Raw genomic sequence first — 25,026 nt, 5'->3', positions numbered from 1 at the left:
CAAGAAAGCAAAAGACACACATATGATAGACGGAATGCAGAGCAAATCAAACATTCACCCCAAGTCAATAGATCTGGGTTAAAACCATAATTCTTTTGCTAGCCTGGCTGATGAGGGGTGAAACCCTGAAACCGGTCCTAGGATGCAGTTCAAGCTGTACTGTTGCCATTGGGCACAGGGTCAAGACTGATTTGCATATGGATGAGTTCAAACTGGAATGGCATAGGGAGCAAAAACAACAGATTTAGGCCCAGATCTCTGTACTGGGGTGAATGTATGACATTGTTCTACATTCTGTCCATCAATTGTTCTTTTTGCATTTGTCACCCTGAGTGGGAAAGGTATTCCCAGACGTGGGTCCAGTGCTCTCCATGCCACTGGAGTGAAGCTATCCTGGTTGATGCGGGCTGCAAACCCGACACTGGTCCTAGGATGCTTGTTTCCAGTCCAGGGAGGACCTGGCCTGGCAGTTCGGGCTGGACTGTTCCCATTGGGCACAGGGTCAAGACTGATTTGCATATGGCTGGGTTCAAACTGGAATTGCATGGTGAGCAAAAAAACGAAGGATTTAGGCCCTGCTCTCTGTACTGGGGTGAATGTATGACATTGTTCTGCATCCTGTCCATCAATTGTTGTTTTTGCATTTGTCACCCCTAGTGGGACGGGTATGCTCAGACGTCAGTCCCGTGCTCTCCATGCCACTGGAATCAAGCTATCCTGGCTGAAGAGGGGTGAAACCCCGAAACCGGTCCTAGGATGCTTGTTTCCAGTCCAGGGAGGACCTTGCTTGGCAGTTCGGGCTGGACTGTTCCCATGAGGCACAGGGTCAAGACTGATTTGCATATGGCTGGGTTCAAACTGGAATTGCATGGTGAGCAAAAAGCGATGGATTTAGGCCCTGATCTCTGTACTGGGGTGAATGTATGACATTGTTCTGCATTCTGTCCATCAATTGTTCGTTTTGCATTTGTCACCCCGAGTGAAACGGGAATGCCCAGACGTGGTTCCTGTGCTCTCCATGCCATTGTAGGTAAGCTATCCTGGCTGATGAGAGGTGAAACCCTGAAACCAGTCCTAGGATGCTTGTTTCTAGTCCAGGGAGGACCTAGCCTGGCATTTCGGGCTGGACTGTTCCCATTGGGTGCAGGGTCAAGAATGATTTGCATATGGCTGGGTTCATACTGGATTGGCATGGGGAGCACAAAAACAATGGATTTAGGCACAGATCCCTTTACCGAGTGAATGTATGACATAGTTCTGCATTCTGTCCATCAATTGTTCTTTTTGCAACTTTCTAAAAGTGGCATTTTTAAAAGTGTCATGAAAAATCAGTTTTTACCATGACATATCCCCTGCTCCCAAATGGAAATTACACAGCACCCTGCCATACGGACTGCCTAAGGCCTACCATAGGGGTATTATGAGTAATAAAGGAGGTGTTTAAGGCTTGGCAAAGGGTTTTAAATGCCAAGTCGACACAGCAGTGTGACACTCTATATGGGATGCGATGACAGGCTTGGGGCAAGTTTTGAAGTGCTACTTAGGTAGGTTGCATAACATGTGCTGCGGCTCACTGATCCCATTTAAATTACAAGAGCTGGGTAAATGGCATATCACTCTACAAGGAAATTACAAGCAAATTAAATATACCAGTCAGGTAATGTTTGAACTATGGGGAAAAATACATTTTTGAGAGTTTTTAAAAACCCACATCATTAAACTATTTTAGAGGAGAATTCTAAAGAGTACTTACTGGACATCACTGTCAGTAACTCATTATTGAAACTATAAGTTCTAAAATAAGTCTATTATTAAAGCAACCCAAGATGTTTGTCTGCTGTACATTCATAACTATTAAATCATTTTAATAGAAACTTTCTTTATTACTATTAAACAAAGTCAAATCATTAGAAGCTTGTTATCCTTAGTAGGCCATTTAGCAACAATAAACATGAACTTTCACAGAGTTTGCCTGTTCATAGGCAGCTATATTCTTATCAATATTATTTTTTCTAGAACTTAGGTTCTAAAAATATGATCTCTGAGTTTAGAAGTTTCCAAGGTAACCTTTGCTTTGCTGTTCGATGTGTCAATACATTCCCCTCAGCCAGGGAAATTAATTAGGTGTGCAGTGCAGTGACCAGAGTTGATTGAATCTCCATGGTGGGAAATAATGGCAACAGCAGAGCATTTAGTTTACTGCCATCTGCTCTACACCTTTCAGAACAGGTAGTAGTGGTTTAGAAGACCGCACATCTCAGTTCTTACAATATAGGGGATGTTTACAAAGCTAATGAACTATGTATGATTGGTGCAATAGTGGAACAATGGCACCCTACTACCATAGGTGCCTACAACAAGTTGGTACAGATACCTCCATGTAAACATGAGAAAAAGCGTAGTACCCAAGCACTTGAAAATAAGTCCTATAGAATAATTTAATACATCACAATTTTGATTATCTCAGTTACTGTGAGTTCCAATCTCGAAATATTGAAATATAGAAATAGATCAGAAAGAAAAGAAGAACAGCTTTATCACGAGGTCTGAGTGTCCAGATATTTATATTTGCCACCCTGAAGAAAAGTTTTTTGTGAAAGGGTGTCAGACCCTCAGAGTCTCCGAATCCATTGTGTAGTGAGAAAGAAGTACTTCACTCACTATTTCGAAAAAAGAAATAGACAGACAGCGACATTGTATATCGCTGACCTCTAATAACAGTTGAATGGTCAGCCGTTGAAAGTCAGTTATTGTAAAGGACGTATTGAGTCGAACTGAGAATAAAAATAAAATATATGTACATATCATATTAGATCCCCTAAAGGTCATAATAACACATATTAATGTAGAGTTTAAAAAGGGTCTTTTTTTATAAAACATTTTGTGATTCAACTTACACTAATCCGAAAAAATTCCATTTGATTAGTTTGAAGTTGTCCTCAGTTTCCGTATGCATTAATCGTTCTACAGTTTGCTTTGAGAAAATATATATATTTCAATATTTTGAGGTTCAGCAGTAAATATACGGGGCTGACCTCCACTATGTTCATGTGTCAATGCATGAATGGCTTCCCTCCTCTCATTGTGGTGACAAGTACTGCTGCTTCCACTGTGTGAAGAAATGCAATGGATGTCATTAGAATGTATTGTAAACTAAAATATTTATGTTTTTGTATTTATGTATCTGTATCTACAGCCCTGAAGAAGTCACATCATCGTGATGAAACGTGTTGGTTGTCTTTTGTTGAATACATGTTGCTGATCTACTGTCATCTAGCTTATGTCTCTTATTGGAACTCACAGTAACTGAGATAATCAAAATTGTGTTGATTTAAATTTTTCTATTGGACTTCTTATCGACTGCTTGGGTACTAAGCTTTTTCTCATGCTCTACACCTTTGTAGCATGAGAACAGGATATCTTGAACTGTGTCTCACAGCGAATGCAGACAGCACTTCTGATCTGCAGTCTGAGCACAAAATATTCTGCATAGTTTTCAATAAAGGTTTTTCAAAAGCTACTGAATTGAAATCTGGTACTGTAAGGTACACAACTTACTCCGAATTAATATCTGTTCTGCCTGAATAGGAATAATTAAGGCATTTGTTAGAAAGTCATCCTTTTGCCCTGCTCACCCTTTTTTTTTTGCTGAATGATACAGATGGTCACTGTCTCAGACTGTACCCTAGGCTCTGCTAACAAGGTTCAGGGCCAGTACTATGTTTAAAAAGGTGCATGTAATAGGGTACACTTGCAATTGGCAACTGATAGACCCTAAAAGTTCCTAGTAGATAATAGGGCCTTGGGGTGCTATCTACTATAAGTCCCTAGTATATAATAGAGGAAGGAGTTTTAGAGGCCCAGCAGCATTTCTGCACTTGCATGTGTTTGCTTCCATGAGCTTGCTGTCATTTTAAAGGCAGTCCTGCCTTGCAGCTTGTCTTTCATACATTCTCACAATTGGTATTGAGAGACCCTATATGTCCGTAGTATATAATAGGGCTGGTGTGTTCAACCTACCTATATGTCACTAGTATATAATAGGACATGGACATTTAGAGGACCAGTAGATTTCCAGCATGTGCATGTGTGCACTGTTGAGTACATACTGTCATTTTAAAGGCAGTCTGGCTTTGCAGACTGTCTTTAAAAGTAAATTGTAAGTAAACTCGACTTTAGTGGTATGGGCATTCTTAAAGTGATAATCTACCTTATTTGTGCATGCTGGGCACCCTCATGGTCTCCGATAGGTGTCCCTGGGGTGTTGGTCATGTCACTTAACCTTAAACAATATGTTTTAGAAGCTCTGGTGATGGAACCACTGCCCGTTTCATGTTTCCCCATTGTAGATACTTCGCTCCATAGGCTAACATTGCAATACGCTATTAGGTTTTAACTATTGCTAAGAAAGGAGAAAATATCATTCAAGGACTAAAAATTGGTATTGATGAATCCAAAAATGTGCCGCTGTTGAACTTACCATAGTACGTAAGAGAAGTTATAGACCTTTATTTTCTGTAAGCCAAAATCTTGCCTTCTAGTAGTCTCTGCGGATTGGTCAGCCTTGACAGCCTTAGCCAAGCTGCTTTAATTAGGTGATAAAGTGGCCTGGCCGGAGTAGAGGTTATCTGATGGAGGGAGCTCTTAAGATGAGGGGGATAGTTCCCAAAGAGGGGGCTGGGTAAATTAAACTGAGCTCAAAGACAGAACAGATCAGTAAGGAATTCCAGGCGCACCCACCCCCACATCCTGTGCCACCAGCCAGTTGGCAGGCTTAGGACAGGAACCTGCAGGGGTCAGAGGAGCAGAGCTAATGGAAATGAGCCACACTGTTGGTTGGTTTAGCCAGCTCTTACTCCTCTGGAGAGAATTCATCCATGTTGGATTTTGGAAGTGCAGTGCTTTGTGAGACAAGAAGATGCCACACTTTGGAGGAAGTTGTCATGCTTCTGGGTGGCACCTTGCATCTCATTTGACAGAGGTAACCCCCTGCTTGTTGCACCAGAACACAGAATAAATACTTGAGAGCTGCATAGTCTCCCAGATCAGTTTCAGGAAATTACAAGGAGGTGAAGGACTGCCCTGCTGGAGTCTGTATCTGCACCCAAAGGCCTCCACTCTGAATGACTGCGCCTCCTACACAATCTGGCACCACAGCCCTGGGGACTGTGCCTTGATTCTTGAAGGATTAAGGAGCAGACTTCCTGCAAGCTGCAGGTTAGCTGTGCCCACCTGCATGATCTCCACCAAGTGTCCCCATCCTAGAGTACGTCCAGTGGTCCTTTAAGGATTTGGTCAGGTGCATTGTGGACATTTTAGTCCAGACATCCCAGAGACCATCTGGGAGATTCCAGACCTGTGGATTGGTGTTTTAGACACTTTGCACATACAATGAGACGCTCAGGAAGCACCTCCTGAAGTTTGGATAACTTTGGAGAACTTTTGTGAAAAAGCTCCATAAGTTGACCGACTTGACGTCGAGAGTCAAGCTGACTACCTTCAACCGCAACCTGGCTAGGATTTCAGGTTTATCCTGCTGAAAGCTCCAGAGGTCCAGACCTCCAGGATTTGACCGGGGCCTTACAGACAGTCAAGCCAGTTAACGTGCACTGAATGGGCCTGCTGTGGAGGGTCAAGCCAGCAGAGTCAGAAGATAAAGCTCCAGATAAGTTTCTAAGTTTGAAAGTAACATTTTGACCTGAGCTTCCCGCTTAGCATATCCGACCAAGGCTCCATCACGGTCAGCCTCAAACTTTGACTTTGTCCCCGTCAACAGCGACCAGATGCCCCAGAGTAGTGCTATATTTTTTAAGCACTACAAAGTGGTAAATATTTTAAAAATCATATCTCTAGTTCCCTGCATTTGATTTGTATCATTTTGGTGTATATTTGTTTATACAAATATTTCCTATTTTCGTAAATTTGTGTGGGATTTTTATTGTGTGTGTTGTGTCTTACTTATTTGATGTATTGGTGTTTTTAACTACTTTATACTCCTGCCTCCTGACACCGTTACTGGACCCTATACTGTGTTGGTGGCCCTATTACTAGGGTAGGTTCATACTTCCCCTACCAGTAACCCACTTTCCAACAACTTTCCAACAACATTCATGATTCCATGAATAGCTTGTTCCAAAGAAGTCATTTACTTCAATTCCCTCATTTTCTAAAAGACTTAGCACCACCATTAAAAGTGCTTGGTTATCTTGTTGGACAATAAAAGTGAACTATGAACCGCTATTACAGTGATCAACGATATCATATATAAATGCGGTTGAAAAAAACACGTTTTTGAGACTGTACTAAACTGAGCCGAGTTATGGAAGCTTGGCTCAAATGTTTGTTTTTATTTTGTTCAATGTTTTCCACTATCGGTAGCAGGTGGAATAGAACATTGACAACTACATCATAGTAGCAGTAAATTCCTGAAGAATTTAAATATGTAAAACCTGCTACATTCCCTACTTCATTATTATTTATCCTTTTTAAACCTGTGTAACTCCTTTTCTTAGTTTTGAAACATTTGTAAAATTTCCAACTTCTGTACTTTTGTGCATCCTATAACTTCTATGTTTCTCAACAATGGGATATAAGGTCAGATGAGGAGCATACAGCCCTCTCAAATGATTGTATTCTGTCAAACATGAGGAGTCTGCATTGACTTTGCTGTCTCAAACTGAAGAAGGTACAACCCTGACAACGACTTATCTCGCAACATAAGAAGTGCCTTCTTTAATTACTGTATGGCCTATATTTATCATCGCTGCATCCAAACCTAATTCTTGAGATTTTTAAATGCTGACAGCGTAGGTCAAGCACAGAGGAAACTGTTGTCTTCTCACCTAAAGGTCTTTTACCAACAGAAATCATGAGACTGCGAACCGTGTAGATTGCCTTGTGTCGCTTCTCAAAATCCTGATCACTGCTCTATAATCTTGTATGCCCAATAACTGACAATTTGGAAGAATCAATTTTTTACTATATTCCATATAAACTGGGTAAAAAAACAATACATGCCCAATAGTCTCAATGATCTCAGTGCAAAAGGGACAAAACCCTTCATATACCCTTGTTACATGCTACCATTTAGAAGTAAAAGAACATCGTTGCAGAGTTCCAAAATGAAATTTCAAATAAAGTGTCTTAGCTAAGGGGGGCTCAACCTCATTGTGAAAGTGTTCCAAATTAAAATATACATTAAATTCAAGGAAAGCAGAAACTAGGAAGCCTTCTCCTGGTTGCACAATAAATAAGGATAACTTGCACTTCCAAAACAGACCCTTTAAAGTAGCCTTAGATACCCCACTAAGATCTGAGGTTAGTAGACCAAAGGTTCTCAAATCCTACCTGGGTAAATTATTACTTAATGTATCTAACCCATGCTGTTTTTGAAGCACAAGGTATTCTAAGAACGTCCTCTAATTCCTGCTGATAGGGGAGAAGCTCAAGGGCAGCTCAAAGTCAGCGGCAATACAAGAGTGGTCTAAGACTCATTTTTGCACTGATCGCTCTTAGTCCCAGATCTAAGCGAAGAGGTATAAGTGGGGTACTAACAGTGTGATTGGTCAACCAACGCATAACGCGACTTTCTACTTTCTCCAACAAGCTACAATATTTGTGGCCAAAAATGTTGGCCCCATACAATGTGGCCTTCACGGCTTGCATGTTGTACATCAGAAGAGCTGGAGAAATGGGACGAATTTGAGAAGCCCTTTGAGACCTTTTAATTCCCTTAGAATACTGTTTGAGTTTATCCTGCACTTTACAAAATGTGGAGCCCAATCAAAATGTACAATGTGTGAACCTCTAGGTAATCAAAGATTGGGACTCACTCCAAACGTGTTCCATAGAGTTCAGGTTTGGGCCTGGATGATGAACAAGGATTAAAAACCATGTACGAAGTCTTGCTGATGTTGACCTTTAAGCCCCTCCATTTGCAGAGGCAACCAAACTGATTTAGAAGCTTTTGAATTCCCATTGGATTTCTAGAGATCATGAGGGTGTCATCCACAAAGAGGCCAGGATCCTAACATCAGCAGGGGTCGATGCGTCATTCCCGCAATTCCCTACAAACGCCACCAAACCATTGATAAATAACAAAAATAAGGTTGGGGCAAGAATGTAACCCTCTCTGACTCCCTGGTTACCAGGGATAGGTTCTGTGAGCTCGCCCTGGGAACCACAATGAACCCATGCAAAATTACCAGTGTGTAACCTAACCCGGACATACACAAAAAAAGCCCATTTCCTGCAACATCTTCCAGAGAACATCCCTAGAAACTAGGTTGAAGGCTAACCGGAGGTCAACAAACGTCACATTTAGACAACTAGCTCCAAGTGTAATGCATTTCCAATACAATAACGGGAGGCGGAACATTTGATCAATGGTACTTAAACCATCCATGAAGTCAGCTTGTAATTGTGCCAGTATGGCAGTGTCCATGAGCCAGTCACGCAACCTCCCCAGAATAACCCTACTGAAGATTTTCTGCATGCTATCAACAAGGCTTATGGACATGTAATTGGAGGGAAGGGTGCTAGGACCCTTCTTGAAAATTGGGATTATCTCAGACCCTGCCCAGGTAGGTGGCATTGGTGCGCCTTTCAAGCTAGCCTTAAAAACTAAGGCCGTAGTGCAGGCACCAAATGTCCTTTTCAGCCCTGAAAAGATCCCCATGGAGTTTATACAACCCTGGGGCTTTATTTTGAATAATTCAATCCAGGGCCTCTGAAATAGTAATAAGGTTGACAGCATAATCGGAGAGGCCAGGTTGGGTATACACTATCCCAATGCTCGCCGGAGCACAGCTGACTGAGGAACTCTAGAGAAAATTGATAACAGGAGAATAAAACTGAGAAAAATGAGCAAACAAATCTGCTGCGAAGATGTTTTTATTCATGGGAGAATCAAGCATCCTAGGACCGGTTTCGGGGTCTCACCCCTCTTCAGCCAGGATAGCTTGACTCCAGTGACGTAGTGAGTGCGGGACCCACGTCTGGGCATACCCGGTCCAGGGAAGACATGGCTTGGCAGTTCGGGCTGGACTGTTCCCATGAGGCACAGGGTCAAGACTGATTTGAATATGGCCATGTCTGAACTGGGGTGGTGTGGTGAGCAAAATAACGATGGATTAAACCCAGATCTGTGACTGGGGGTGAATGTTTTGCCAATGTGCAACATTCCGTCCATCATCTTGTGTGTTTTGCTGTTCGCCCTATGTGGGAAGGGTATGCCCAGACGTGGGTCCCGTGCTCACCACGCCACTGGAGTCAAGCTATCCTGGCTGAAGAGGGGTGAAACCCTGAAACCGGTCCTAGGATGCTTGATTCCGGTCCAGGGAAGACATGGCTTGGCAATTCGGGCTGGACTGTTCCCATGAGGCACAGGGTCAAGACTGATTTGCATATGGCCATGTCTGAACTGGGGTGGTGTGGTGAGCAAAATATCGATGGATTAAACCCAGATCTGTGACTGGGGGTGAATGTTTTGCCAATGTGAAACATTCCGTCCATCATCTTGTGTGTTTTGCTGTTTGCCCTATGTGGGAAGGGTATGCCCAGACGTGGGTCCCGTGCTCACCACGTCACTGGAGTCAAGCTATCCTGGCTGAAGAGGGCTGAAACCGGTCCTAAGATGCTTGATTCCGGTCCAGGGAAGACATGGCTTGACAGTTCGGGCTGGACTGTTCCCAAGAGGCACAGGGTCAAGACTGATTTGCATATGGCCATGTCTGAACTGGGGTGGTGTGGTGAGCAAAATAACGATGGATTAAACCCAGATCTGTGACTGGGGGTGAATGTTTTGCCAATGTGCAACATTCCGTCCATCATCTTGTGTGTTTTTCTGCTTCTTCATCGCCAGCAGAACACAAAGGATCAGACTTGCGCCCTTCCTCTCCGAACCCACAGAGATCAACTGCTGAGTACCCAAGGATCATCGCTCAGTCCCACGCTGTTCAACATCTACATGGCCCCCCTCTCTGCCATTATCAGACAGCATGGACTCAGTATAGTATCCTATGCCGACGACACCCAGGTCTATCATTTTAGGCTCCAAAAATTCAATTTTACCTTGGGTTTTGCTTTGTACCCTTGTTTTTACACACACCCATTCAAGCATCCACAGCATTGCTGCATGGGTTTTCTTATCTACCTCGGCCCATGCTGAGTGATCCAAATCATTACCAAGTAGCCACTGTATAGGGATAGCAGAAGACACCACTAACCTTTTGAGGCAATTAACCCCTACCCAATCTAAGGTCATCAAGGCCATGGGATGTTTCTTAGCCTGATTGGCAGCGTTGAGGATTGCATAGGTCTGTCCTAGGAGATAATGATCTGGGGACACTAGTGGCTTAGCCACCATAGTGATGCTGGCACCAGTGTCCCTAAGGGCTTCTACCACAATCCCCTTAATATTTGGCTCTTGTCTGTATCTCTCCAGGTTACTGCCAGGGTAGGTGCATCCACCCCTCCCTCTGAGACTAGAGTTGCCTCAGTGGCCCCCTTGCCTGCGTCAGGGCTCACCTCTAATCCTAATTGGAGACTCACAGCTGGATTTGCTGCAGGTGGACTAGAGGCATTTTTAGGTCGAGCCTGGGCAGCCCATGCGCTGCTCTTCGAGGCATGCAGTATTGAGTTAGGTATTTGAAGCCCGGCCCACTCTCTGCCCATATTTTTCATTGGCTTGTTTTGTTGCCCTTTGTAAATGCTGGCTTCTGATTCCTTAATCGCCTTGTTAGTCCCTTTTTAGTACCGCCTTTTCTTCATTTGAAATCTCCCATGGCGACTGGCCTTTTACTTCAGTTGCCACACAGTGTGATTATTTTTGTCTGTTAGCACTAATTTCTATAATAAGTTTCTGGTCCTGCAGGCACTACGCGCTTTCACTTCCAAAGCAGCCCGGAACATTGTTTGTTGTGATCGTGTTTGAAGTGGCTTGGCTACGTCAGCGCCTTTATCTTGTATACACAACAGAATCGTGGTTCGCCTTTCACCGTTATGCACCTGGTCGGAAACAGACAACCCATTGGTGAAACCCAAAAAGCCGAAAGAGCACGCTGCTCGAATTACTGCTTTTTGTAGGCCCCTTTGCAGACCCCCTCATTGGTTTTTATTGCAATCTGTTTCTTTTTTATGTTAACTGCCTTGATTGGGTGATAATGCACAAAGAATGCACCACCATCCTGACCGGGCTGGTGTCCAGCATGAACTACTAGCATCACCTTTTTCAAATAAACCTATCTCAATGAGCAACAACATAATGAAGTCCGTCCGCTGCAACTCGAGTTATCATATATGTGAAAGGAGATATAGCAATGTTTGCTCTCTCTTTCCAGCAGAGCCGCATCGAGGCACGCTCCTTCAAGACAGCATGTGTAACAGCCGGTCACCGGTCCAGCTCTCTCCAATGCTCTCCTCACCATTAGCGCCTCACATGCCTGCTACTTCTCCAAGCTCACGTCTATATTACTTTCTCCTTACATGTTCACATTACATTCTTTTTCAGGCTCCCCTTTAACTTACTTTGTTTTTCAGCCTCCTTTAAACTTGTTTCTCCCCCGTTATTCTCCTTTTTCCTTCCTTTTAACTAACTAGTTCTTCATGTTTTCCCTGTTTTTTCCTCCCGTCTAGTTTTCTTCTGTGTCAGGTTGTCCCCCCTCTTCCCTCCTCTTAACTCTTTTGCCTTTCAGCTCCTCTTAACTCGTTTGCCATTCAGCTCCTCCAAAACCCATTTCCCTAATTTCTTCCTTCCTCCTAACTTCTTTTGTATTTTAGACTCCTCAGAACTTGCTTTTTATCCCTACCTCATTTCCCTAACTTTTTCCTGGCTTAATCGCATTCTCATTCTTTTTGGGATTTTCCTGCACTCCCTCCTGGTGACCCCGCCCAGTGCACCGCCTCCTCTCTGGAACCTACTTAATGGAGGCCGCAGTGGTATTGCAAATGAAAATGCCTTTTATTTATGTTTTGGTTTTTAAAACATAAACATAAATAAAAGGCATTGTCATTTACAATGCTAATAGCTTAAACTCTCGCAAATGCGAGACCTATTACATTGCTAGGGTCTCCAGTTTGGTGTCCAGTTGTCTTGCAATCAAAACACCAAGCCTTCTTGGGATCCCAATTTTTATTCTTTTACCCACCCTTGGACTGTGATGAGTTTCTGGGCCCACCTTCCTGAGCAGATTTTCAGGGGCCTTAATAATTTTTGTTTTTGTCTTTTTGATCACCATCTTTCCCTTGGTGGTCTTTTTGGCCTTTGTTTTTTTGGTCACCGCCACCAGTGGTCATTTTAGTCACCCTTGTTTTGACCCAGTGGTCTGCCTTCTTCCCCAACTAAAAAGGAGAAAACGCTTTCTTCCTTTATGACAGGTTTTCGTCTTTCTCTTCCTATGTCTTTCCACTTTATGTGTTTTGCCCTCTCATCCTTTCAGTAAATGTTTAATGCAGAAAAATGAGTGCCGGTACCACCCATATCCCAGATCTTGAGGAATATCTCAAGCTTCTTTCCCTACATCTACTTTTAACACCCTTCTCTCATCTGAATCAGCGCTATCATAACGTCTCATCAGAGAATGAGACAGGTCCTTCTTCCTGATCAAGCATTCATAGACAATACAATACAATTCAATAAAATTTATAAAGGACATAGGTGCTTCTAAGAAAGAATCACGGCGGTAGCTGCAAGATACAAGTAACAACTACACTCTCCAAAATCCCAGAACCTATAAGCTAAACCACAAAAAGGAAAGTCCTCAGATGTTTGCACAAAATCGAATCAGAGGGGGCAGAGTGCAGGGGAATAGGGAGGGAGTTACAAAGTTTGGCATTCAGGAATGCAAAGGACCTCCCACCTCCTTTTGCCTAACACACCCTCAGCACTTGCAAATCTTCAGTGCATTAGATCATAAGGCTCAGCACGGGTAGCAATCTTTAAGCCTTCTCCTCAAATACAGAGGACCTTTCAGATGAAAGGCTTTAAAGGGAACTATTATTGCCTTGAATTTGATTCAGCTAGAGATGGGCAGCCAATGATAGAAACTTATAGGCACGCCGGAACCTTCAGTATAAGTTGTGCTGCTGCATTTTGGATGACCTGCAGACGATGCAGCAAATAATATGGCAGGCCGTGTATAAACAATTCGTATAATCCAGCTTGGAAGTTACCAGAGAATGCACAATGGTCTTACATTTAGCTTCAGATGGAGCATTTTCCTAAGTGATTTCAAGGTGAAGAAGCAGATAGCAGATACGGCCTTAACCTGTGGTTCAAAGGACAGATTAGAGTCAAATTTAAAACTTGGATTTCTTACACATAAAGAAGGCCATGGGGGGGCCCGAGTTCCAAAAACAACCAGTTATGAGAATCTGAGTAGTGAGTCGTGCCAAGCAAAAGAATTTCATTTTTCAGAATTCAATTTAAGACAATTGTCCTTCATCTAATCCCACACCACCTTCAGACAGTGCTTGAAATAATTCAGCACTTACACCTAATTTTTCTAGAAGGCCAGCAGCTGCTGAGTATCATCAGCATAGGAAATTACATGTAAATCCCAGGCTGCCATCAGGCTAGCAAGAGGTGCTAAATAAACACTAAAAGGATCAGACTCAAGGCCAAGCCCTGAGGCACCCCCCAGCTAAGTGGTTTAGAGGTTAAAGTGATAGGGGCAAGAAAACTACCTGGCTCCTGCCTTCCAAGTAAGACTTGAGCCAAGCCCATGCCTGGCTTGGGACTTTAGCACTCTACAACCTGGAAGAAGGATAGAGTGCAAGACCGTGTCAAACGCAGAAGATGAATCCAATAACACAACCATTGCCAAGACATACTGATCAACACTATCCTTTATAAATTCAGTGACCTCAAGGAGAGCGCATTCTGTGGTGAAACCTGCCTGGGAGCCAGAATGTGCATCGTGTAGAAGGTGGGTATGTTCCAGAAAATGGGAGAGTTGTCTATTAACCACCTTCTCCAACATTTTGGTTGTTGATGGTAAAAGCAAAATAGGTCTAAAGTTACTAAGCACCTTAGCGTCTGCATTTGGTTTGCTCAGTAGTGGGAGCAAGAGGGCCTGCTTCCAGCTCACTGGTACAGCTGCCGACTCCAGGGGGGAATTTATCAGCTTGTTCAGAATCGGACTGACAAGCAGAGTAGCCAATTTCAGAAAGTCAGCAGAACCTTGATCAAGAGGCGAACCAGAGTTAGAATTGGCCAGTGTGGAAAGACAGTCTTCCAGGGAGATCGGTTCAAACAGACAGTAGAGGCCCTGAAGAAATATTATCCAGGACAGGTGACAACGCCCTCTGCGATGGAAACTGATTATAAACCACTTTGATTTTATCGAAGAAGACGAAAGCAGTGAGGTCTTCACATAAACTAGCTGAAGGAGTCCAAGAAGCTTGCATGGCATTGGGTAATAGAAAGGAGTTAAAAACCTTAAAAAGTTCACAATGTTTATTAGAAGCAGAGGAAATTGTGGAGTAGATAAACTCCTTATGTGCCTTACAGGAAAGACTTACAAAAGTTCATCAAAGCTCTCTTGTAGGTAGCTTTTGCCTCCTGATCTTAACCTCTCCTCCATTTATGCTCAGGTTGTTTACATGGTGACCTTTCCACTATCAAAGCAAGCGAGAACCAAGGTGCAGAAGGCCTCAATCTCCTCTTTGCTATCATTTTTATAGGGACAATGAGGTCAAGGGCAGAGGATAGCCAGCTATTTACCTTAGCTGGATCAGAATCGACCGGGCCCGACAGCTCAATTGCGATCAATAGAATCGCCTCTGATAGTTGCTGCTCCGGAATCTGGTGCCAAGGTCTAGAAACTTTCAAAAAAGATGGCTGCTGCTGTGTGGGCCAATTGGCACAATCTTAAAAGGAATTATGAAGTTATTGGATCAAGTAAACTTAGGGGCAGGACTGGTATATACTCTCAGGGAGTGAGAGAAAATGAGGTCTAAGATGTGTCCCGCTGCATGGGTGGGCTCACACACATTTTGCTCGAAGTTGAAACACTCTAAGGTAGACAGGAATTGTTTGGCCACAGAGCAGCTGAAGTCATCAATCTACAGGTCAAAATCTTCTAAGATTAGGAAGTTTGAGCACAGTATGGAGAGTTGCCCTGCCAGGCCTACATGTAGGCTGAGGGACTCTTTGGAACAGTCGGGAGATCTATTAATCAAGACCCAAACCAACGTAAAAGAGGGATCCACAAGGACCTTCTATGGTCCCAATGTAAGCCAATTTATATATTGAGCATCAAATAGTATTGTGGTACACTACAGCCACACCACCACCAATTTTGTCAGTCTTGTTAATTAACTGAATTAGGAATCCCTGCTGGATGGCTAAAGTGATGGCAGGTGTGGAGGATTCTGTAAGCCATGTTTACGTCAGGAACAATACATTCAATCCTATGCTAGCAAATTATAAATCTTAAAAGAATGTTTGAAAAGGAATCTGCATTTATCTAGCCAAGCCAAAATGCCAATTACCACTTACTAATAGAGTTTGTACAGCTTCCATGATCAACACTCTTGGAAGTCATCGGAAAAGGGAAGATTTTGGGAATGTTTTTTTCAAATAGGACCAATGCCCTAGTGTCATCAACTTCTTCAGGCCCTGCCACCAGAAATTTCTCAATGCTAGGCTAGATTGAATTTCTCAAGTCCTGGGTTAGGTGTTTGTATTTTCCAGGGATCCTTTTGATAGCCCTTGAAGTACCCTTCTGGAAATCTAAGGTACCACGTCCCTTAAGAGTTTCTTCAAGAGTAATACATTCCAATTTATTTCATACACAAAGGGATGCAACTAGTGGATTATGGTCACTATCTGGACTGGTTACTACCAGCAGATCATACTGACCAGACTTCAATGTTTATCAGGATAAAACATGTGATAGTTGAGCCCATCTTGCCCTGAGAGATCTCATTTGTGGGGATATCAGAAGGAGTGTGGCCATTCAGGTATCTTAGACCACAGTCAACAACACAGACCTGAGCCCTTCCCTTTGGGACTTACTCTCCCTATTGCCTCCCATAACCCCATAACAACTTCACAATCTGATATTACCCTTAAAATGAATTCCCTGAGGTCGTCCAACATAGGTTTATGTCTATCCTCCTGCCCTGAAGGGCCATAAACATTCAAGGCATCCATGACACCTTCCGATTGGGCTATTGTCCCCCAGTCTAATATGAACTTTATTATTAGATATACTTAAGACAGCAATGGGACTCATGAGGCTTAATAACTTCAAGGACACCCATATCACTAGGCCACCCGATGGGTGACCCATATTCTGCCTAATCGATGGAGCGTAGTACGTAATATAGCCCTCCATATGAAATTCTGTGGTAGCTTATGGATCCTGGAGACAACAGATATCATTCGTCCTAATAAATACTTGCCACTCTAAATCCTCTACTTTAGCAGATAGACCACATACATTCCAGCTGATAATTCTAGGAGTGTTTACTTCCCTTCTCCCACTAGCCCCACTCAATTGTTTCTCCCTATACCAAAATGCATAATACAGATCACCTTGTCCTTCCTCTTGACTCCACGCCACGCCTCACTGTGCACAGGCTCAGTTCGACCAGGGTTTTTGTGCCTCACTTCCACTCCTGGCTCCCATTCCCTTCACGGTACCCTCACAGTGCTTGGATCCTCAGGTCCTCCAAAAAAGCTAACTTTCACCAGGGGTACTATTCCCCCCAAGTGGCACAAGAGGGTGCAATCTCCACACCACCTCCTGCAAGGGACAAGCCACACTAGCGGGCACTGTGCCGGCCAGGCTGTCCAATGACCACTGCACTCACATCATCACCAGTTTCTTTATATTTGAAAAACATTTTCAACACTTCTCTGATGATTGTAATTTGCAGAACGTGACTGCTACACAGTTCCATAAAACAAGTTAATGCCATACAGAGGTTTTATATTGATATTTTCCGACTTCCACATGGACTTCTCTGACTCCTTCAGTTTGTATAATGCCTACTCTACACAGACAAGCCCAGTCACTGACAACCACCACTCCTATAAACCTCAGACGAAGATACACTCCCTTCCATACCTTCGTGCTCTTATCCAACTTGCACCGGAGCACTGACAGTCACCTGATTTATCCGCTATGCCTGGTACACAGTAACCATGTGTTACGGCTGACATGGACATTAGACAGGTGCTGGATGACTACTCTGTTGCTGAAGTGTTGAGTCCATCTCCCTACAAGTCTAAGCACAAACAGCAGCAGGCCAGGTGCCTATGGGTGGACTGCTAGTCACAGAGAAAACTGGTGTCAAATGTTACAGGCAATCTAAGGATAATATTAGCACTTTTTCTAGTACATTTTAAAATGTATTCAATACCAAACACAGCCCGAATCGGACAAGGCCCTAATTATGCTGTAAAGACTGTAAGAAGGATCTCAATAGATACAGTGCACATAGAGAATACCTGCTTCTGCAGAATGCCTGCTTCTATATGTTCTATGGACAGAGATAATTCCTGCTTCTATGTCTTCTCTTGCAGCTGCAGAGTGGGTGGACATCAAGCACCGCACCTTGACAGGAATACTGATCACCATGTGCTGGAGCATCGGGAACATGATTCTGGCCCTTGTGGCGTACCTGATCCGGGACTGGCGCTGGCTTCTTGTTGCAGCCACAACCCCATGTGTTTTGAGTATTATCAGTATGTGGTGAGTGAACACTGCGATGGCATGAGGATGCATGTTCTATGCTCACCTAACTTATCAAATACAGGGAACCAGAAACAACTATCCTGGTACCCCTCAATCCATATTTAAACCCATCCATTTAATTGTATTTTGATTTTATTGTAGATATTCTGGCATTGGGGGATCACAAACAGACTCAACGGCCCCAACAGCATCAGTAGAAAAAGACCAAGTCCCAGGGGCCCCCTCCTGGCACACAGGGGTCATGGACATGGTCAAAGGCCCCAAAGAGATTCAGAGACATGGGTCTTCATGGGATGATAGTGCCAAACTGATCTGTCTCACCATCTACCTGTCAATGAGCCCAGACCCCACTGACCATTAACTCTTCCTGGAATCTAAGAGCCCTTTCATGTGCACAGAGGATACTCTGCTCCTCTCCCTTTCCTGTGTGTCCAACCCCAGCCTCAGGAATGTCACTGATACGCATCTGTCTGTGGAATGTTGTCCTCACCTTTCCAGCCTCTCCGAGCCCTGGGCTTCAAATATGGAACCCACGGGCCTCCATGGTATGTGCCTTACACAGGAACACACATGCGATACAGCAGGCACATGCAAGTATCATGCGCCCTCTGGTGATATATGCAATCCATGTAGGCCAAGGGTGAATTAAGTAGACAGTCATGGAACTTCAGACAAGTGGGCCAGTAGGCCCCACTCCATTGACACTGGTAAAAGGGCTGTTCACATTATGCATTCTATTGAACACAAAACCGGTTTGCTGCTTCCACCTTGCTCATGTCATTTAAATCTAGGTAAGGGCAGATCCCTCTGCCTTCCCAAGGGTAGTGCTTGGTGCGTCCCTCGATGTCTAAATAGACCGCATCATCATTGGACAGGCCTAGGCCATGGGGCACATGCATGATCAATTTTTGCCTATTACCAAAAGTCAGTACCAGGGATCCAGATAGTGATGCAGCTGGGACATTCAGGGTAGTAGTTCACACGGGGAGATTTTAGTCCCAACAATTGACATCCAGGGCCTGGGCCCAGCTGGGCTATGCCAAAAGCTGGTCCTGATAGTGTCAATGTTGAGCTAATCGGGAGGTTGAAAGAGCTGATGGGAAAATGTTCACTCAATACTATAGTAACAAACAATGATTTGAGACTCACTCCTAGAACCACATGGAGCCATATGTACCTTGCAGATGGAAAAATAGTTGCATCTCACTCCAGAATGACACTGTACTGGCATTAGTAGGAAAAGGGAACAAATTTAAAAGCTCAGTGGTCCATTCTGCTTCTTATCCCATCATCTTTTAAAGCACTAGCGCTTCTAGACAGAGCCATACGAATGTATCTTGATTCTCCTCCAAATCTATACTGTCATTTGTCACTGTGCTGCTATCTTTGTAATTGTCTCCTGTTCTCGTCTCCTAGCATAAATCTCTGCCTATACCTTATCTACATGAAACAAACTGCTGCTTCAGTCCTGTCTGATAGTTTTTAATTGTGCCTCATAGCTACTTGTCATCTGAGAATTGATTCAGCCGATCCCCGCCCTCTACCAATCAAAGCCACAGTTGTCTTGTCATGATCATTTGCTTACTTCACAACCATTTCCTGTCTCCTGAGATTCTGAACTACTTGTAATACCGTCATTGTGTTCTTCTAAAATCAAATGTATCAATGTGCGTCTCTTTTATTCAGCCTTCATCTACGTTGTGCAAGCTCTGAAGTTGCTAAAGTAGTTGTTTAAATGCTTTACTTTTGCCTTCCTCTTCACTTCCCATACAGGTGGCTCCCAGAGTCTGCCAGGTGGCTATTGACCAAAGGCAAGGTGAAGGAAGCTCACACCCTCTTGGCTCGCTGCTCTTCAGTGAACGGTCAGGCACCCTTGTCCTCCAAGATCAGCACTGAGGTGAGAGGATGTGTAATATAGAGCCATGAGCATCACATGCAGCAGTAATCTTCTGTCAGGCTTCTGTGTTTTACTTTCTGGTGTCTCCTACCTGAACCACTTCTAGTAAATATGATAATGAGGATGAAATGGATTTGTATTGAGCCACATCCCTTAAAATATGTCACTGGGCTTCATATCTGAGAGTTACATGAGAACTTGACTGTAGATTGCACAGACACATTTAAGAATGTATCCCATAACCCCTTACAAAGAACAGGAAAGGATCAAAAGCATACACTAGCCTTGATGAGGTTGGGAACTGGGAGAAGTATTAGAGATACCAAATGTGACCAGATGGAATTCAACGTAAGAAAACATTGGTCTATTGCAAAGTATAGAGAAGTTAGAGATCAGTTACCTTCTTAATTGGTAGCCATAAGAGGCCTAGAACATTCTTGTGTTTTTTGGAGTGACACAAAATGAAAACGGACACATTCCGTGCTCTTTGCATGTGATGGAGCAATCCCCTTGGGAGTCACAAATGTAGGCTGCTTCTATAATGATGGTGCAACCAAAGCCATGGCTTTTCAACTGATGGAAAAGCATCCTAGAGCCACAAATAGGAGCTATTAGATACTGATTAAACATGTTATTATGTTCAGCAGAACATTTTAGCATCTAGTATTTCGGTACAGACTCACCAGTGGGAGACAATGCCTTGTTCTCCTTATTCCTATCTGCACATACAAGCAGTAGCAAGCAGGAGGCTCCAGCTGCTCTGATCAATCAGCTGGGACCCCAAAGGTTAGTGCACTAAGTTGCTAAACGGACCCCCCCCCCCCCCCCCATTGTCACTGATAGTAGCCTGGCACATTGGCATGCACTTCTGGCACATTTGTCTAATTAACAGCCCTGTGGTGTATTGAGCAGTCTTTCTGGCTCTCTATGCAGCATCCCTGACATAGTGAGAAGCACACTGGCATATTAAGCAACCTTTCTGGTACACTTTCCAAATACATTGATTACATCCAACCTGAAGCCCTTCAAGCTCCAATAAATTGTTTCTGCACTAACTCACTCCACCGGACAAAGGGGCATTATATTTGCCCCCCCCCTCACCCCCCCTACCCCCGGGAACTTCCCAGCAATTTGCAGCGGTCACAATACCATTACCATTTGGATCATAATACCTATTAGCAACAAAAAATCAAAGAGAGCAACAACCACAAATAACTGCATATACAGTTGAAAAAACAAACTCCGTCCTAGCACTCAGTTTTCATCCTGAAAGATCACCACTCAACATGAGGTCTCAAAAGATAGACACTCTTCACATACGGGATCTCCACTGCATTGGACAAACAAATACTACATTGGATAACCACATTCAGGATTCACCACAAGAAGAAGACCAAAAAGATTAATGACAACATCAAAAGAACTAAAATACAACTCATCATACTACAAAGCAAGTGAAGAATATTATGGGAAGAATAAGACACAATCATTCTGAACCAGTAAAGCAGAACCTAAATATTAGCCATCCGAACCAAAAAAGAAAACACTACCACTACGCTACATGCATAATTGATGCAGACTGCCCATCTAAAGAACTCCACAATATTCTAACAGAATTCTATATATAGTGCCAAAACATAGACATAAAATGATTACAAGCTTTCTCAAACAAAATATCCATGGAACTGATCTCATTATTCAAAAATAATAAAAACAACCTAAAGGATGCCATAACTAATGTTCTCCCAACACATGGCAAACCACCACAAAGTGGGAAAACACCAGTGTCCAAATTTCAATACTTTTAACCCCATCTCGGAAAAAGAATTCCACAACATCATAATTGCAAACAGACCATCGGGATCATCTTCAAATCCAGCACACCACAAAATCTTCAAAGATATACTTCACACAGCCTGCACAGGGGAGGCAGCTGGAAGCGTGCTCAACAGGTCAATTTAACAGTGATCATTTCCAGCCAAGATGAAAACCTACTACATTAGGCCAGTTCTCAAGTAGAAGAAACTCAACCCATCTTATCCAACAAACTACCGGCCATTCCTTTGTAAGGTGTTTAAAAGATCAGTTTTTACTCAACTTTTCAGGTTTAGTGATGAAACTGACTACATATCAAACCAGCAATTTGGATTCAGACCAGGTAGGGGAATAAAGTCAGTCCTCATATCCATATGGGATGACCTAAACCTCATTGTCGTCATGAATGGAGTGGCAGCCCTTTCTCGCCTGGACTTATCAGTGGTATCTGACTCTGTCCACTACCACATTCTAGTACATAGACTCCATCATCTCAGAATATTTCCCCCCCCCGAGCACGCAAACAGCGTTCGCGAACAGGAAAAAAGCATCGCGAATGGGCGGAACAAGCAATTCTGCATGTTCGCGGAACTCTGCGTGCTCAGGAGATTTTTTACCGTTTTGCGGAGCTTTGCGTAGCGCGACTTCGCAAATTCCGCCCACCCCTAATATAGACCTATCCTCAATGTCACATGTAAACAAGGTAACACTTTCTAAAGCATGAAAAGACTGTCACATCCATACTCTGGATACTAATAAGAAGCTACAACCTTGTAATCTCCAAGCTCTGCTATGCCAGCAGCATATACATTGGTGACCCCTGTTTCATCATACACAAAATACAATGCATCCAAAATGTTGCTGAAAGGCTCCTTCCTACGTTCACCCCTCAGAATGCATGTTGCCAGTTCTGCAGGCACTCATTGGCTAACTGGAGCTGGATGAGAAATATAGACGGTACTTTTATCATCCACAGACCCTCATGAAGAAAAATACCAGTATATCTACATACTAAATTCAAGCAATTGAAACAAATTAGGACTTGCACCATGGATCAGTATCAAACCTCACAGTAAGAAATCTATGGAAGGCACCTCTTTGTCAGTTCAAGTAGCCAAACTCTGGAACTCATTATGAGCATCTGTCCAGCATCATTTCCAGTTCAGAAGAGAGGCAAACACATTGTTGCACAGTGGTGGTTGGCACAGTTGTACCTGACGCAGGTGCTGCAGGTGGTTGGACACCAGAGGTGCCAGGTCGGTCGGGGTCGTCCACAGAGTGGTGAGAGTCGTCGCTGCCGGTGGGATCGGGCTCCCGCAGATCCGGGTCCTGTGAGTCTTCCCCCCCAGTGTTGGGGGGTGAACCACGACGTTGACCTGTTTGTGAGAGAGACAATGTTAATTTTGGTCCATGCAACATCCATGTTTCATCAGTTTCAAAGTTGGCACTTTTCCTCTTGGAATTAGGATCTGTCTTGCATTCCACTCACAGTGCACTTGTGCATGGGTGTGTCCCTTGGACACCACTTTGGCCCCTTTAAATATGTGTGGCACAGTCTTACTTGCTGCGTCAAGTGTGACTGCAGTCAGCAGTGGAGTGGGCAGGTGTGGCGAGCCATGCATTGGCGCCTTCCGTGTAGCACAGTACATGTGCACATGGAGTGGATCCACACACGTATATAATGCAGGTAGCTGTCGTTGTGCTCGTGAACAGGTTGTGACATGGGCCTGTGTTTTGCCATGGGGAAGAGAGGGGGTTCTGGCACTGGCCACCCTTGGCTACATGCACGCAGTCTACCTGCTGACGAGCAGACATTCCCACACACCGCACGGCTGATTTGCTCTCCCTGTGTCTCCCTCCCTCTCTGTCCCCCTCTCCCTCCCTCTGTGTGTCAGCCTCCTCCCTCTGTCCGTGTTCCTGTGTCTCCCTCCCTCTCTGTCCCCCTCTCCCTCCCTCTGTGTGTCAGCCTCCTCCCTCTGTCCGTGTTCCTGTGTCTCCCTCCCTCTCTGTCCCCTCTCCCTCCCTCTGTGTGTCAGCCTCCTCCCTCTGTCCATCTTCCTGTGTCTCCCTCCCTCTCTGTCCCCCTCTCCCTCCCTCTCTGTCCCCCTCTCCCTCCCTCTCTGTCCCCCTCTCCCTCCCTCTCTGTCCCCCTCTCCCTCCCTCTGTGTGTCACCCTCTGTCACCTCAGCCCAGCTTCCTAGACACACACTTTTTCCAGTCCTTTGAATGGCCCTTGGCTTGTTGCTGTGAGTTTGTTTCTGATCTCCAGGCACCCATTGGGTGTAGTGTCTGTGTGTGCGTTGCTGCTGTGGTTGTGTGTGCTGCCACTCTTTCACAGTGTTGGCTGTTCATTAGCTGCTGTCATGTGCAAAACAGTGCCTTCACCCCCATGTGTTGATGCAAGGCGTCCGCCATTTGCTGGCGAGTCTTTCCTGTGTGGGGACACACTGTTTGTCTGGCTGTGACCTGGGCCATATGTGCAGAGGGCATTGTTGTCTGCTTCTGAGTTGCACTATGTGATTTTTGGGGCCCACCCTCCCGCCATCCGGGTTACGGTGTCATGTGTTGGTGTCTTCTGTGGCCTCTGACTTGACATCGTCCAGCTGGGTGCATGGGGCATGGTGGCGGCAGTGGCATGTGTGTGTTCATGGAGTGTGGTTGAGTCATGCGATAGGTTGGGGTGGTTGCGTGCCTGTTAGTGATTTTGGTTGTGGATGAGGTCCCCCCCATGTGAGGTGCGTTGTTCGTGTACTCACCCGGGTCTCGGAGTCCTCCTAATCCTTCGACTGCCTCCACCGGCTGTATGGCCATCACCCTCTCCTCCCAGGGCTGGTAGTGTACGGGTCTGCGGGAGGGCCCTCCTCCGGTGGCGTTGGCCTGGTTGTGTTCCTCCAGCATCTTGGCTCGGACCCTCCTCCGCAGATCGTACCACCTGGCTTGGCATTCCTGCCTGGTCCTTCTGGTGTCCGCAACAGCATTCACAGCATCGACGATGGTCTGCCACATGGCTGTTTTTGCTGCAATGCTGGTCTGTCTGACCAATGTTCCAAAGAGCTGTGGCTCGACTCTGAGGATTTCATCAACAAGGACCTCCAACTCTCGGTTACTGAACTTTGGATTCTTGTTAGTGGGCATGGTGAGGGGTGTGGGTGTGGATGGTGGGGGGTGTGTGTGGATGGTTGTGGGTGTGTGGGTGTGGTTGTGCAGGTGTGTGTGTGTGAATGTGATGAGGGGGTGTTTGTGGAGGTGGTTGTGTGAAGGTGTGCAAGTGTAAGGTGTGGTGAGGCTTGTAGTATGGTTCTGTGGTGTCTGGCAGCAGTGAGTCTGTTGCAAAGGCTTATGGTTTGTGTATGTGGGCCCTTTTTATTGGTCCATGGGTGGGTGTGGCTGTGTTTGAAGTTTGGGTGGGTGTGTTATAAGGAGTGGTGGTGTTTTGGGCCTCTGTTTGTTTTTGGCAGTTGCAGGTCAGTGGATGTGTTTTTTTAGTGTTTGTTGGCCATGTATAGTGGCTTTGTGCCATTCGAATAGTGTATTCTTGTGTTGTTTGGTTTTGTCCTGGTTGTGTACGTGCGTTTTGAGCGTGTGTACGGTGTGTACATGGGCCATTTG

General features: G+C 44.5%; 1 protein-coding gene across 1 annotated transcript in view; it reads left to right on the top strand.

The window, feature by feature from the left end:
- The window catches only part of LOC146813687 (solute carrier family 22 member 7-like), a 217,197-nt gene that overhangs the window by 81,979 nt on the left and 110,192 nt on the right, over positions 1 to 25,026 (top strand). Inside the window, exons 4-5 of the mRNA XM_085610180.1 lie at positions 17,534 to 17,702; positions 19,479 to 19,602. Coding sequence (XP_085466306.1) covers positions 17,534 to 17,702; positions 19,479 to 19,602 — 293 coding nt within the window. The remainder of the gene's footprint in view (positions 1 to 17,533; positions 17,703 to 19,478; positions 19,603 to 25,026) is intronic.

This window comes from Triturus cristatus, chromosome 6 (genome assembly GCF_964204655.1).
Source record: "Triturus cristatus chromosome 6, aTriCri1.1, whole genome shotgun sequence".
NCBI classification, from domain to species: domain Eukaryota; kingdom Metazoa; phylum Chordata; class Amphibia; order Caudata; family Salamandridae; genus Triturus; species Triturus cristatus.
The sequence above is the reverse complement of the archived record's forward strand: the minus strand, read 5'-3'. Positions and strand labels throughout refer to the sequence as shown.